The sequence below is a fragment of the Ochotona princeps genome, chromosome 1, assembly GCF_030435755.1.
Source record: "Ochotona princeps isolate mOchPri1 chromosome 1, mOchPri1.hap1, whole genome shotgun sequence".
In the NCBI taxonomy this organism is placed as follows: domain Eukaryota; kingdom Metazoa; phylum Chordata; class Mammalia; order Lagomorpha; family Ochotonidae; genus Ochotona; species Ochotona princeps.
In genome coordinates this window covers 92,248,700-92,265,714 of record NC_080832.1, presented here as the reverse complement: position 1 = coordinate 92,265,714, position 17,015 = coordinate 92,248,700, and the positions used below count along the sequence as shown (strand labels likewise).

At 35.2% G+C, this 17,015-nt stretch overlaps 1 protein-coding gene across 1 annotated transcript in view; it reads right to left on the bottom strand.

The window, feature by feature from the left end:
- Nucleotides 1-17,015, bottom strand: part of KHDRBS2 (KH RNA binding domain containing, signal transduction associated 2) — a 522,250-nt gene that overhangs the window by 31,528 nt on the left and 473,707 nt on the right. The window contains exon 7 of the mRNA XM_004580477.2: nucleotides 9,206-9,288. Coding sequence (XP_004580534.1) covers nucleotides 9,206-9,288 — 83 coding nt within the window. The remainder of the gene's footprint in view (nucleotides 1-9,205; nucleotides 9,289-17,015) is intronic.

The window sequence follows — 17,015 nt, the reverse complement described above, 5'->3', positions numbered from 1 at the left end:
TGGTCCACCCCTGATCCATGCCAAATGTATGCCAGTGGGAAACTTTCCATGGCCTATTCTGGGCTGTTTCCTATCATACTTCTTACGTTTATTTTGCGCATACGAGGGGGTCCATGAGCCAGCCCTTCTCAGTTCATCTTCTGTCCTAACAGGAACAGTGGCTTTTCATGGCTGGCTTTTACCCCATTCTGGTTCTTGTTGGATGTTTCAGCCCAGCCATGACTCGTCCATAGCCACATACAGCTCACACATGGCTCAGTAGGGGATTGAGACCTAGTCTAGTCAGTCCCACAAGTCAAACCACAGAACCACCCAAACAGTGCATAAACCAGGACTGAGAGAGACCAGGGAGGGAAGTGGTGGGATTCCCCCCTCTTGGGTCACTACTCCCGCGGGAGGGCATGAAAACTAGGTTGGGGGCTGGGGTGGCTAGAAGGAGAGGCACTCAGCAACATCCGTGAGGGCTGGATAGTTGAGTTGGTTGGAGGGAACTAAGCTTCAGTGCCCATTGACAGGTACGGGAGCCAAACGGGAAGCGGGACAGACTGGACTAGTCTGCTATGCATACTGGCAGGCCAGGGTGGGGGGCGCGCCTGGTGAGGGTTATTGTGGGTCTCCCCGACTGGGCTGCAGCTCCCACTGGTTGATGAAAAAGTCGAGTGCGTGCTGGGCAGAACCAGGCTGGACTGCAACACCCTTGGTTCCAGCGCAAGTCGGGACTGAGAGCGGAGCCAGCCCAGCGATTGCAACCCCCAGCTGATCATGGCAATGGACTGTGCCGGGCCCGGTGCTTGCTGGAACATGCAGGAATCTGATCTGGGAATACCTCAAAGTTTCTTTGGTGATCTCCCCCATCGAACTGCTGGACTCAGAGCCCTGGCCAGGAGAGGACGGAGGACGGAACAGGTCAATCAACCACCTCAGCTAAATGTTGGGCAGCAAAATACTGAGCAAATGAAGACTCTATGATGGACTGTGACAATCAGTGGATTCTTCAGTGACCTAATCGAGCTGGGAGTGGTGAGACTGGCAGCGATCCATAACTGGAAGACTATTAAGACCACTTCAGCAAGTATCTCAGAGTATGCCCCACATCCGGGACTTTGGGTGGGTGGGTGGGAGACTGGGTGGGGATTCTCCCTCAATATCCCCCTTTACCTCAGATACATAATTAGTATAATTAAAATATATGTTAAAAAAAAGGAATGTGTTCATCACCACTTGAGAATTCATCTCAGTGTTCAGCTAGTTTTTAAGCATTTGCCCAAACTCCCAGACAAGATGTTTCAGTTCTCACAGTCTTTAGGACTTCAGGCATGTCTTAGAACAGCTCTCATTGTAGAAGATCTTATTTGCCTCCAGTACAGCAATTGCCTTTAGCTAGTACACAGGCATCATAAAGATTTTGTGCTTAAAAATTCAGATTCCTAAGCACAATCTTTCTGAGTCTGTGTCCCTGCTGATAGGAGCTGACACAATTCTTGTAGCATTTCTTATACATAAGTTCAGGACCATATGGTGTTTGAAAAAAAAAATACTACATCACATATAAATGAGCCAAAATCCAGGCTATAGCTTATTTATTTATTTTAATAATGATTTGCCTATAAAAGGGAGAGGAGAGACAAAGGCAAAGGAGTCTTCCATCCATTAGCTCATTAAAGTAAAATGCTCATGATAGCCAGAGGAGGGCAGAGATGAGGCCAAGACACCAGAATTAAGCCCAGGCTTCCTGCTGCAGTGGCAGGCATCTAAGTAGTTGAGCCATCTACTTCCTGGCTATCGGAAAACTGGATATAAAGCAGAACAGCAGGGCTTGAAACGTACTCTGATATGGGTTGGATGTGGCAATCCCATACAGTTACTTAACCTCTGTACCATATACACACTTTTCTTACTTGATTTTATATAAATATATTTAAAATTTTTAAAATTAGTGAATTTTTGTTTACTAAATGAATGTGAGTAACCTGTAAGCTACTTGGCCCTAGAACCATAGAACCATGCCATCCCTGACCTTGGCAGTCATTTGGGAGCAAGCCAGTGCATGGACACTCTCTCTCTTTCTCCAGAGTCCTCTATCTGGTTCTGTAACAAAGCCTTTCAATCAAATAAATTCATGTGCAAGTTTTTATAACAAACATTTTCCATGAACTTTTTGAACATGCCTTGTATGTATGAATTTCAAATTTTTTTTTTCCTAAAAATAATTACCTTTTAAAGTTCCCTCATAGTTCAATACCTTTTTTGGCCTCAATGCCGCTAGTGTTGATAGGAAAAATATAGAATAAAAATCGCATTGCCTTTTTGAAATAGAATCTATACTTCAGTGTACCATATTTGCTCATCATTCTATCGCCAGCACTTATTAAATAGTCAGCACTTAATAAATACTGCTTTAATGAATGAACAAAAGAAGCAACTGATATTAGAAAGGGAATTTTACTTCTGGAAAATGAACAACATATCTGCTTCTTTGCCTGTATGTCACATTCACACCTGGTAAATCTTTCTCCTTTTTCTGAGATTATATTAAGATCTGCAATGCTTTTGGTGTCTAAAACTAAAACCCATCTTTTCCATTTTGATCAGAAGATCAGAGGAAGTGTCAGAAGAAAAATGTATCTTCCATGCAAATTACTTGATAAGCCAATGAATGCATAGATTGTTTAGAAAAGGGATAGAATAACAATTACTGCATAATCTGTAGAGCTCAGATGACCAAATTAACCTTACGCTAAAAAAATTGTAATTTTCTCCAAAAATGATTTGGCTATATTACTTCCTATTTGATGAGAACTTTAATCCCTATCCAAATATTTTCCCTATTTTTAAATGCTGTTTTCAAGCTTCACTGTCTTTCCTGTGGCTAAATGTCCTACCACTCCCAAATACTTTATAATCTGATGTGCCTGAAAGACATGTAGCTATTTAGAAATGAATTATATGTTCATGTATTTATTTTTTGCATATAATGATGCTTTTGTCTGGTTATATTTTACCAACCAGTTAAGTCTCAGGTTGGCACAGCTCTTCCTGAAGCCTTGTGGTAATTTTAGCGATCAGTAGATGGTCTCCCATATTCTTTCATAGTGTTTGTCATATCTTTCCAGCTTGGTACTAAGCATAAGGTTTGCATTTGAATGTTTTTGCTTCTTCCCTGATTGTTTGTGGTTATCTCCTAGATGTTAGTACAGCATGGACAGACCATGTAGTATTTTAAAGAATTACTCTGAATGACTCCTTGCTACTCTGTCCTTGAAGCACTGTCTGTACAATGACTGCTTTATCCTAATTATTTGTCGTGCAACAGAATTTAGAAAATAAAGGCTATGAGTATCTATAGATAGATAATGCTTACATGTTGGGCAACATCTGAAAATTATATTATATTACAGAAAACTTATAGGTTGTATTTTACAAAAGTATCCAGACAGTATTTTCCTTCCCTAAACCATGCCAACTGACAAGTGGCTTTTTTTCCATAAATGGTGTTGGCCCTAACTGACGATTGAGGTCTAATACTTATTATCTTGAACCTTGGTGGCTAGTGACTTGCCTATAATTAATAGAATAAGTCTAAGTTACAAAGGAAGATGAAATTCTGGTTTGTTCTTTGCAACACCCTTATCTAAGGCCCTGAGTCACTGTGCTGTGAAGAAGCATGGAATCATAAGAGCATTTCAAGCAACAGCCTTGTTTAAGATCCCAGCAGAGAATAAGTGTCACTCGATGTAATACATGTTGTATATGATCTCAGGTTTCTCAAGTAGAAGAATGGCATGTCCAGATAATTCCATCCCCTAATTATTGAGTCACTCTTGGCTTTTGAACCTTCCCAACTGAGCCAATAGCAGATTGTAGTAGAAAAAAAAATCTTTTCTAAACAGGTTAAATTTTATAATACACAAAATACATTTGCAAAATACAAAAGGTTATTTTATACCACTAGGTTTTGAGGTCGTTCTTTAGATTTTCCAGGTACTATCACTGCATAAACATGCAGGTTTTCTTGGGAAGGATAAAAAAGAATTAACATTACTGGAACATTTTCCGAACATAGAGAGCACGACCACAATCCCCGAGAGTTGATTATTAGACATAATCTTTCTTGCTTATATAGTTCCTGCCAGCCTTACTGTCTACCTTGACAGTCTCCTTGATGCTAGGCTTCTCTTCACCCAACACTGAATCAGAAATGTTAGGTTTTTATCTGGGCTCAATATAAGAGCCTTTGAGAGTTCAATTTTGTCCTGATTGCATAAAAGTCGCACAATATAATCTTGTTTTCTGCTAAAGACTCTCTAGTTCTAAACTAATATGGTTGAGTAGAAATGGCTGACATATTGACATCGACTGATCTGAGTAAATGATTAAGCAGGTTTCAGCACACCACTGTGAGACTCTGCTGGGATACTAATTCCTAAGACTAAGGGAATTGTTTCAATAATTCTCATTAGAGATTCCTTAAAAGAAACTTAATAGTGCATTTTAGATACAAATAATTCACTAGGCAAGTATCAGTTATAATAAGTATATTCACTTATAATCATATAATCACAATTAACATTCGTATTAAATCAATGAAAGAATTCTTAGCTATTATGAATTGTTAGTTCCAGTAACCCTTAAAAAACAAAGCAGTGGTCCCTATTCCTATGGACTGATCCATGAAGAACTAAATAATTTTGCAGTAGTGGATTCAGAGAACCCATTTGTTCACCAAATATGTTTGTATATTCTGCATTTTGTGAGTAAATATTCTTCCTTAAAATACAAAATAATTTAAAATATTTTGTGTTTCTGAAGCAATTTCATGTCAGTGTAGTAATGCATGAGTTTATCTTCAACTGGCACTAGCATCTACAATGACTAAAAATGTGGGATAAAATTTTGGATGCTGTGATGGGTTTATTACTTTTCCATTTCCATCCCATCTTGCAGTCTACTCTCTATGCAAGGGAATCACTAATGGTGACTTCACTTTCAGATTTGCTGTACTCTGCCTTGTAGTGGGTCTGGAAGTTGGAAGCCAAGAGAAACTGGGGTGTTAATGCCCAGGGCTTCATTTCTGTGGACTGGCCATAATTGATATTCTGAATCAAAGTTCTCCGTTCCAAACAGGTGGCCTCTCCAGCGGTTTGCCCTATCTTCTCCTGATGGCAGAGCACCTCACCACAGGGATACTAGCTCAGACTTAATTGTGCCTGTGTGTGTCTGCCATGGAAGAGAATGACCTTATTAAACTCAAGTTACCCTAATTTAAACTTGTCATTTCCTCCATAATGGTAGAATCTAACATTTATACATATTCAAAGAAGAGTTTTCATTCAAGAACTTTCTTACAACTGTTGATTATTATTTCTCCTAGCAAATTGCTTCATTAATCCACAGAGGGGAACATTATTTTACTAGATTGTTCAAGTGGTTTTTTTTACCTGTTTCATACTTCAAATTTATATGTATTTAGCTTTTCTAGTATGAATTAAATTATTGCTAGAATCAAAGATCAAAATTGGTCTTCCATTTTTCATTTGCAATGTGATTACTTGTATTTAAGTACATGAAAGCTTTTTTCCCCCCTCTATGATCTGGTTTGATGTAGATTCTTTCGTAAAATGTGGGATTTTGAAATGTTAGCAAAACCATGTGAACTGACATAACTTCAGAAGACTGATTCCTAAAGAGCTGTCATACAAGAATACATAAAATGGGGAATCCGAACAGTAACTGAATTTAAATGTTTAATCTAATTAAAGATGTTAATCACAGGATATAATTTATCTTAAGCTAAAGACTTCAACCGAATGATTCCCCCTGGAAACTGCAAATCTGACACCTGCAATTTAAAACTTGTCTAAGAAATTCATCAATCTATTTCTTTAAGTCTTCCTTTTCATAGAACCAGAAAGCTACAAAAACGTATCCAGATACTTCTCAAATCATTGTCGTCTCTGCCGGTCATGAACATGTCAATTTTCAGTGAAGCACCTTTTATGACTCATTTGAAACTTTCCAAAATCTTACAAGACAATTGGGAATTAATTAAAGTTGTTGCCGTGTCTGAACTCCAGGTGAACCTTTGTTGAGCTGTACCTTGTGAACTTCCCCTAGAATCTCTCTGCTGAGAATGATATAATTATTCCATTTAGGCACCTGTCACATTCCACTTTGTAATCTCCACAAACTCTTTATTCACCTGTTCAAACTATTCAATTAGATGATTTTCTCTAAGATTTTAATGTTAGGAATTTCACTTCTGCTAAGTCATACATATTTTATTGTTTCATTTTTTAAAACAACAAATGTATATTTCTATTGATTTTCACTGCAATAAATCACAATATTCATGTGTTTCCCAAAGCACTATATTACTCTTAACATTGAAACAGTTTTAATTGCATGTATTTCTCTTTACCTCTGTGTAAACATTTTTCTCTATTAATTCATACTTTACTTTTCAAAGAACAATTAGTCATTTGAAAAAAATCATTGATTCTGAAAATGAACTTAAATACCCGAGTGTTTGCAAATGATTCAGTTTACTGAGAAAGTGCTAACAATAAAAATTGGTTTTCACTATGGATAATATGGAGTCTGTTACACGCAATAATTTAAAGTTATCCAACTGAAATATTAATACTACTCTGGTAGTGTAGAAATAAGAAATAATCTCATGTTAGTGTTTTAATATATTTTCTAATTTGTGGGTTAGTATTTGCTTATTTCTATTGCAAATTATTATTGCATTATACCAGTTATGAGAGTATGATATTACCCAAAACGAAATTGCATAATTATGTTAACATAGAATGTTTATTAGTAACGGCAACAACTTTATGAGCGGATTTTTGACCCTTCTGATTTACCATTTAATTATCTAAGAAACATAAATATTTGATCAGTAGATGGGATATGTGCAATTTTTGAATTTTGTATTCTCTTTGAAGGAATGAGGGTGGAGGTTACATCCTAAGAGCGCAAAGAATGCATTAGACCTGACATTTATGTGTTCAGCAATCATTCAGCGCTTCCCTTGTGAAAAACCTAATGTCTGATATCATGAGAGACATGAAGGTGTATGAGACGAAAGTTCTGAGTAACAGTGAAGCTAACGAGAGACAAAGAAAATCTCAGTTTAAGGTAGAGGGAAAAGGGATACAATTTAACTGTGTTGTCAAGGCAAATGAGAGCACAAATTATTTCCAATTAAGGAACTATGAATGTTTTTTTGGAATAGTTGGATTTTGACTTGGGCTTGAAAATGGAATGAATGTGGAAAAAGAACTGAGCACAAGTGCCTATAAAATGTACATTTACATATAAATTACATTTCACTAAAATAATAGTTATGGTATTCTGACATTGATTTTTTACATACATGTGTTCAGTAAATTTCCTATTTTTCAACTATTCAAAGATAAATTATACCAAGTCTGTTTTTCTTCTTCCTTGTCTTTTTGAGTAATTTGAACCTTTTTAAAATTTCACTGAAAGGCAGACAGTATATTACTTATGTAAAATGAATGTAAAATATATGCATTCTAAATATAGCTGTGCAGAATTACTTCAGTGGATTATTTTAGTCTATTCTAGATGTATTTCTAGTGCATGGTTAGTATATTTTCTCTCAAAGTTTCTGAAATGAGCTACAGTATTTATTCTGTTTTTGTACTAATGATAGGATTATTCATTTATACTATGTGCAGATGCTCTGCATGTTTTCCAGTTGCATAAAGTATCTGTGATATAATTTTTCCTGCATCCTAAATAACTGATGTGTGTTCCATTAGATAATTAGGACAATTAAGATATTCCCCACAGGAGAATCCTTAATCTCATGATGGAATTTCTATTTAACCTACTACAGCTCAACCCACTAATGTTTAAGATAGTCATTTGCATAATGATACCTTAAGTCATACCTTCTCAACAGAAATCAATACATACTCAGTCTTTCCCTAATTACCTAGAGCATTCTTTCTAAACAGAATTCTACTTGATTGCTTTTACAATGCTGGCGCTTGAGCCATGAGTAAAGCCCAACTTCTTTGTACATGTAGATTCTGTCTGCTCCATAGTGACTGTTTCTTTTTTTACAGATTCTCTTGCAAATATTACTCTAGAAATATTAAGAGGTACCACTTACATCTTCAGTGCTGATAAAAGTTGGTCCGTAAATGATCAGTACAATGAGTGGTAAACTACAATGTCTATTGTTTTTTCTCCCATAAGAGGAAGAAACCAATGATCACATGCAACACGGTAAAGAAAGAAATACGTAAGTGCCTAGATTTTTCTAAAAATGTTTGTTTTATACCAATTTTATTCATTAGGACCAAAAGGCAGATATCACACAAATGTCTTTGGAGTGGTGAATGAGGACAAAATGTGATAGCTCTATAGAATAAATCACTGCATATAGAAAAGTGAAAAGCAAAATACTGGAACCTCGTAAAAATAGCAAATCTTTGTGTTAAAGAATTCAATTTCAAAATGTTATATATTGTATTCATCCTACTTTTATGACATTCTATGTATAGAATAAGCAGATGAGATTTTAGATCCTGAGGGTGGTGAAGAATTTGGTTACACAGGGCCCTGAAGAAATGTTTGGGGGTGATGGAATGCTTTATACCCCAATTTTGAAGGTGAATAAATAATGCTGTGCATTTGCCGAAATCAAAATTTGGCGCCCTAATTAAGTAAATATGGTTGTATAAAATACATCATTAAGTCCTACTTTAAAGGAAAAATTTAATCAATAGATAGGGGAAATCTGGACCAATTTAAAGAAATATATCCAATAATCAAGAGATCCATCAAGAAAGGAATCTTGGACTCTAAAACTTCTTAAGAATTACCCTCTTTTCAGAGTATCAGTGACATTTCCTTTTACTTAAAAAATAAAAATTATGTTTTAGAAAAAAACAACTTGGAAAAAATGTTTTAGTATTTAACTAGAAGATTATTTGATTATTTCACTGATTCAGTCTCAAAATAACTTATTACTATTTCATACTTTTCAAGTGCAAGGATACTGCATTTTAGCTCTCACAGTATACTGAACAATCTGATAATTCAGAAAACCAATTAAGACAAAAATCTGGGAAATCTCACATAACTGGCAATTCAAGTTAGAAATGCAGAATAGTGGGTAAAGAGATCATGCTGGGAAGGATGCAGTAGAGAATAGAAATCTTACCTTTGTGTTTGGGTCCCATAGTTGTTATCATAAGGCTCATAGATCTGGTCATCATATTCACCCCCATAACCATCATCATACCCCTAGGAAAGAAAGAGTGGAAAAGTACATTAGTAATCAGTTTGATTCATTTGTATCTCTCTTGGGTTAAAAAGATTTTGGTTTAGTTTTTATGGTTAGTAAGTCTGTAGCCCATTTTACTAGGATATTATCTCCTACATATCCTTGAACAAGATTTCATAAATTTCATAAATTAATATGTTAATTAAACTCAGGATACAATTGCAATATTGATACCAACTCTAAGAAATTCATAATTTTGATCAATATTAAATACTTAATAGCTTCAAAATATTAAGGGAATATAAACATTTTGATAAATACACTTTTCATATTTATTGCTATCTCATTGGAAGTTTTTTTCTAATTAATCATAAAGACGACAGTAACAAAAAAGTACAAGATACTTAAATTGAGGCCAACATTCAGTTTAGAAAGTTAAAGAAGTGAAAAAAAGGACTGGAATAAAAACCTTTTACTTATTTACAAATTTAAATTTCATAAATAAACTAGCTTTATGCAGTGAGTCTGAATCCCTAAGTAAATTAACAAATTGAATGCGTATTTGTCATTCTAGCACGTGCAGTAGCTGGCAATTACTCACTTCAGTTATCAATCACTGAGTGATTTACATTTCTTTCCCTTTGTGGTCATTGAGTTTAAGCTCTGCTCATCCATCTTCTGTACCCTGCACTTCTGGAAAAAACCTTCAGGTTTTTTTTTTGTTGTCCTGATACTAGCTGATGCATCTCTTTCTGTGGGATGAACGTCCACTCCACTGCAACAATTCAGTCTAGAAGCATACAGATCTTTTTAGTTTGGTCAGAAGTTTCAACAGAAAATACCTAGAAGTAGAAAATCTCAGCCAATTAATTTACATATATTTTTGTGAACTTATGAAAATTTTAAAAATTACTTTATTCCTTTATTTGATGCTGTTGCTTACATATGATATTTTATGGATCTTTCATTTATTTTCACTCATTATTTTCAATTTTATCATTTTTGCTGTGAGGAACCAGATGGTTCCTCCATCTGACCTTTGAAATATTCTAGTTACTTTATAGTGTCTATAAACAAATGAATGCAGATTTTAAAAATATTACCAAATAGCTTGTATAAAAAAAGTTGCTTTTCATCTATTCATTTATTTTTGCATTACTAAGATTTATTGTTGCTCACTTGCCAATTTTTATCATCTTGTGTTGACTGGAATGTCACATTGTTAACATTTAGTTCTACTATGGATTCTCTTCCATATATCTTCCTGTATAACACATGGTGGTTATTCATTAATGATCAAAATTGCTTAATATGATTTTATATTTATTCTCAAATACTTTCTGGTTCTACTAAAGCTATTAATTGTTCATCGTTTATTATATTCTTGGTTCTCTATATCTTTAGATCTATTTCTTTTATTTCCAAGTTGTAGTAAATTTGAATTATTGCCATATATTAAAAACATCACTTCTTTTTGTGTAACAGGGAAGTCACCTCCTGCAAAGCTGTATCCCCACACTGCAGTCCAGAGTGCTGTACTTCGAAGCATGAAGGCAGAAGGGTTTACGTGAGTTCTCTTGAAACGTGCTGAATTTCCTTTAACTGAATTTTGTCTTTTCCTTGCTCCTGTCGCCTACTAACATCACTTTTTCAGTAACCTCTCTGACAAGCCTTATCCTAAGTATTTTGATTGTCTGTCTCCCTCTCATTTAATTTTGCTGCAGCTTCTCACTTCAGATTTATTATTTTTAAGGTGAAAATTTTCATTCACAAGAAACAGTGGGGCTGTAGAAATGGAAAAATCATCTACCCATCACTTAGATTCACCAATCATAGCCATTTAATCCCAGTTACATTTTATATATATCTTTTAAGCTATTTACATTTCAGTTCTAAAAATGACATTAATACCTGAATATATTATTTCCTGTGTATGACATTCTTCTACATAAATATCAGCATTACTCTTTTTAAATTCACAATAACCTCTTTGATACTGTTAATTTATTGTCAAGTTCTATTCTTCTCAAATATTTATGAACTTTATAGACAATTTTGTAACACTCAAAAGATACTCTAATCACAAATCATGAGTTGCATTTGATGATTATCTTTTTATTAATTACAGGGCTAGCATAGTTTTCCAGGCTTTTAGTGTTTCTCATGCTACTGATTTTTAATCACTCAAACTGATTTGCATTTTCATATTGTGATTTTGAGTATTCTGATGATTAAGCAGTCATTATGCACCTTTAATTCATAATCTGTATTCTTTAGAAGTTGTGGCCCCATTTTACTCCTCTTTGTAAACCTCATTCTAGTGAGATTATATGAACTAAATCAGAAAAATCTAATCTATCTGTCCTATTGGGCATTTTTTACTATTTGCTAATAAATTCATTAATTTCATACAATATACTTTAATTTCATTGAAATCACACACATATTAACATATGTATACACAGGAATAGGCTACTGAGAATGTTTCTTCAGGTATAGTATAAGCTTTCTACTCTAAATGAAGGCTGTCACTCCCCTAGAGTGGAACAAGGATTAGCATCAGAGTTGGAATTTCCCCGATCTGGTACAGTTAGGTCACTCCAGCTTTCTCTACCTAGAAATCACCTTTATTAATAACCACAGGAAGAAGAATAATTGTTACAAGTGACCTAAAGGGAGAATGGCTCATTGCAAGCATCCAGACTCTTGGTCCTTGGGCAGGATTTAAAAGTGTGCCCTTAACTGATCTTCAATTCTTATTTAGATGGCATGAGCTACATGAGTTTTAGCATGCTCCGTTTTATCTTTGTGTTTGTGTTCCACCAGCAAGGAGCTAAAAGAACCAAGTTAAATGATTTCAAAGCTCCAGGTTTCCTTAATTCCCTGTTTCTCCCCTTTCCATCTGCTAAAATTCTGCTTATGATACAATGTGACAAGATCTTCCTTTGCTTACCAAACAAATGGTAACCCTTAGTCCTTTGAATTAAGATAGTGAGTTTGTTTCTCACTGGCACTAGAGTAGCTAAACATGTACTCTGTTCATTTTTTTAAATTTTTCTCTTTCTATAGAATTTAAACCCTTGGAGAGCAAAGTAGTTAAAGCCTTCATGATGCTCTGTGGTGTTTATTATAGTATTCCACAGGGTAATCATTAAGTTTGTTGAACATTACAATTTGCACTTACATTTATACATTCACTTTTGAGAAAACAGTTTTTTTCTGCTAACACAAATTTCATGAAGACTATGGTGCAATAGTTTCCCAAAATGCCCATTACTCTAAAAGAGAATTTAAATATAGCTATTTGTACATAATTTTGTATTCTAATACTTGATATATTTTAGAAGATCATGAGTATTATTATTCAGTGTTTGTAAATATATTTGTAAACAAGTATGTGTGTGTATAAATATTGGAAACCTCCTAGTACAATATAATGGAAACCATGCTTAGTCTTCAGTTGTAAAACAAAATCATCGTGATGTTTAAGATGGAAATATTTCATCCTAAGTATAAAAGAACAAGGTCATCTGTCACCCATGTGTGTAACCTACTTGCATACATCAAGACAGTGCCCCTACTGCTGAGACTACGGCAGTACACGGCTTTCTGAAGGAGGGCAAAGAAAACAGAACTATCTGGAATGCAGGGCATGGAGAGATTGCAGCGCAATCCACAAGGATTAGACTGTGAATTCTTTCTTCAACTATTCAGTTTCAGCATCCTAACAAGATTTCCTGACCAAAGTTTTTACTCTTTCTTTACTCTAGTTTCCTAGAGTAAAATGGAATTTTATAAACTACTTTATAACATTTTATAGGAATTTGACCATACACTACTTGTAATATGTAAACACCAACCTGATAAAGTAATTGCCAAGTTCACTATAAAGGCACTGGGGGAAGAAGGAATTGAGGAAGAACATTATGGATATTGTAGAAAGGATGAAAGCCAAAAAATACTTATTTTAACATTATAGCAAGAATTACCTCCTTTCTTTAGAATTTGAAATGATTGCTAAGATTCTTTCCCACTCACCAAGTCATTCATTTCATAAACATTTTCGATCATCTACTAAATGTTGGGCAGTTCTTTAGACCTGCAAATTTGTAGTAAAAGAACAGAGCTCCAGAAAATAAAGGAAAATAGGAGAATAATTGGAGAAATATTATAACAAGTGATTAAACCTTCGGAAAGGAAATGAACTGAATTTGACTGGGGTTCTGCCATTTCTTGTGAAGTGTCATCTTTTTATTCACACTTTTTATAATTGGAGATGAAGTAATATGAGAAGCAGAGAGGGATTAATGACACCTGACCACAGTTCCAGCAAATGTACCTGCAAACTAATAGTGGGTTCTCCTGTATTAACTCGAATCAGAGTTGCTAGAGAACGTGCTTCCTGAATATTCTCAAAACTTAGCAATTTGGTAAAAATAAAACAGCACGTTTAAGAAACGTATTTTGACTTAAATACTAATTCTTAGATTATGACTTCTATTACAGAGTTGAAATTTAAGTAATATTGGATGTAAAAGAAGCTCAAATGTATTAAGTCTTCAAGATTTACATTCATCAATGAATTATCTGCTATCTGGAAATCAGGCATACAAAAAAATAAATAAGATTTAATCCTGTCCAAGTAATTCTGGCCCAGTGTTTTTTTTTTTTTTTTTTTTTTTTTTCGTTTGTTTTGGTAAATGCTGTAAGCTATCCTGTTTGCAAGATAACTAACAACCAATCAATGGTGGAACTCTGTTGAGAGCAGTCCCATGGCCCCTGCCTCCAGGGACTGAGCCAAGTACATCCGGTAGAAATAGCAGTGGTAATGAAAACACCACACCCAGTGGAGAGTGGATAAGGAAAGTTGGCACAGGATGAGATAATATAGAACACAGGATACTTGATGACCATGTGAAAAAGGGAACCACAAACAACACAGCTGTTCTGCCCCTCAGGGTTAGACCTGAACCAAGAGGATCTTTACTCAGCAGTACATCAGGGAGACTCCTGTCAGAAACCACAGTGACACAGACATCTAAGGCATTTAACAGGAGACACCTGTTGCCTGTACGACCCCTGAGCCCTGAGAGGGCAGTTGCTGGTAACCACATCATTGCATTGCCTCAGAGAAAGAGCTCATTTAAATATGTGTCTTCCCATTTCCCCAACCAGTTTTGTGCTACTGGAGTTATCCTGAGATACTGATCAAGTTGGGCCCTTAAAACAGACTGGCAGCTGCTCTCTCTAGTTCCACTAGCCAGCCCTAAGAAGAGATCAGAAGCTTCCATTCTCTTCCAGCTTAGAGAAGGAACTTTCTGGTACACCCTGATTGGTTTGACTGGCAAAAGTTCCCAGAAAACAATTGGCTATTCCACCCACCTTCCTGATGCCCTGGAAGCAGTTAGGCATTCCTGTAGGCCCACCTCTGATCCAAAGAATCAGTTAAGTGACCCATCCCAATTTCCTGCTACCCAAAAAGTAACTCTGTGTCCCTTCCATATATTTTTACCACCAGGAAGTCAGTAGGTGACTATCCTTAAATTGCTCAATCCAGACAATGAGATGAATGAGATGCTCATGGTGCTAAGATCCTACAAAACAACTGGGTGTAACCATTTCATATGGCCACAGGACCTAGCTGAGCAGCCTATTCCCAAAAATGTGACTTTGGGTCCTTGAGAAACAGATGTTCATCCTTCTTTGCTTGGCCTAGGAAACAGCTGACACCTTCTCTGAGCAGGTCTGTTCCCAGATAGTTCATGCAATTACCCAAGCAGCTCTCAGACTTCGGCTTACACTAGCCATGCTATTGGGAACACTTTGTCTCATTTACCTGGGCTAATAGTGGCAGCCCTGTACTTGTGCAACCTGCAGAACCTGACCTGTAATTTCTATCTGCAACCAAAGACACTGTTTCCAGAGCTCCCAATGAACTCATCACTCCAAAGAAAGCAGCTTCCACTGGCATGCAATCCCAAATCCTTGCATTTAATACCAATAAAACATTCACAGTTATTTTCAACCATTGGATAAATCTACAAGAATTTACACAGATGCCGCATTAAAGTGCCCACCTGGAAGAGTCAATGAACCAACCACAATGGGATTGCCTCCTAAGTTGCAGAAAGCAACTGACACAATAGATATGACAAAGTGATATGATGCCTCAAAATTAACTCACTGACTCTGTATCAGTTTAAATTTCTTTGTGGTCTACTGCTAAACTGAGTTAACAAAGATTTCCAAGTAATTTAAGTTTGAAATACAAGAGACCACAGACCCACAATCCAGCGAAATTAACAAGACAATTCCTAATGTGACTGCAAAATTCAGAAAAGAAAGATTATATACAAAATTACTGATTGTTTCCTTTTTGAAAAGAACTCAATAACAAGAAAAAACAAAAATGGCCTCAATAGCTGAATTGAAGGCGTAAGAATGAACAAAGTGTTGATAGGGCTTCTGAAATAACTCAGTCCAAAAAGAAAAGGAAAAAGGAAAAAAAACCAGTGTAAACAATGTAGACATTCTTTGATTTATAGGAAACTTACATGATGAAAAATTTGTGTTAATCATGTTAATCAGAGCAGCAACAGGCATAGACAAACGTATTTAATTAAACAATTGTGGAAAACTGCAAATCCTAAACCCTACATTTTAGGAAAACAGACATTCAGTTCTAGGAAGCACAAAAGATCCCTGTTATATTCAACAAAGAAATATAATCAAGCTGAAAAAATACAAGATAAAGAGAATTGTAAAATTCCATTAACAGTATATCATCATTTTAAGGGAAATCCCATTACATTAAAATAGTAAATGCCTTGGTTAAATCCTACTGTGTCAGGAGGGAATGTGGTGAAATGCTCAAATCCCAGAATGAAAAAAAAATGCAGAATAATGTTTCACTATACTCGGCAAACCTTTCCTTCACAAATGAGGGAAAAATGAAGATTTTACAGGAGATGCAAAAAACTGAAGGCAACTCAGAACTTTAAAAGGAATAAGGTAGATTTAAATTAGATTAAAAAATTAGTGAAACAAAAGGCATTTTATTTTGAATACATATTAAAAAATAAAGCTGACAAGACATTGCCTAGGCTAACCAATGGGGAAAAACACAAGACTTAAACAAAATAAGAGATGAAGAATGTACAATGGATATCACAGAAATACAAATGATCATTTGGGGTTATTATAAACAATGATACACTAACAAATTGAAACACCTGTATGTAGTAAATAAACCAATGTTTACAAGCAACTTATGAAAATATATCATTGGCAGCTATTAAAAGGACAGGCCAGTATAAGTAGTAATATTAATTCAATAATAAAGTCTCCCAACAAAGAATAGTCCAGCTGAGTTCACTGAATTGATGCAATAAAAAACTATTAAAAGGAAAGCACCTTTCACATTCATTCTACAAGATAAGCACAATGCTGTTACTGCCACCACACATGCACACATACATACAAAAATGCAGAACCAGAGCTGAGAAAAAATATTCTTTCTCAATATATCTTTTCAAATATATTTCAAAATATATTATTTCATGAAAGGCTTTGCTAAATGCTGATAATTTTTCTTTCTGTAAAATATTCTGTTGTTTTCTGCACCCTACTCTTATAGATACAAACTTAAAATTCTGTGGGACATATGAACAAAAATACTGAAATTATTTGTAAATGCATAGTCCTACTGAAGAGCACTAGCCTACAGGGGCAATGGCTTTTAAGATAT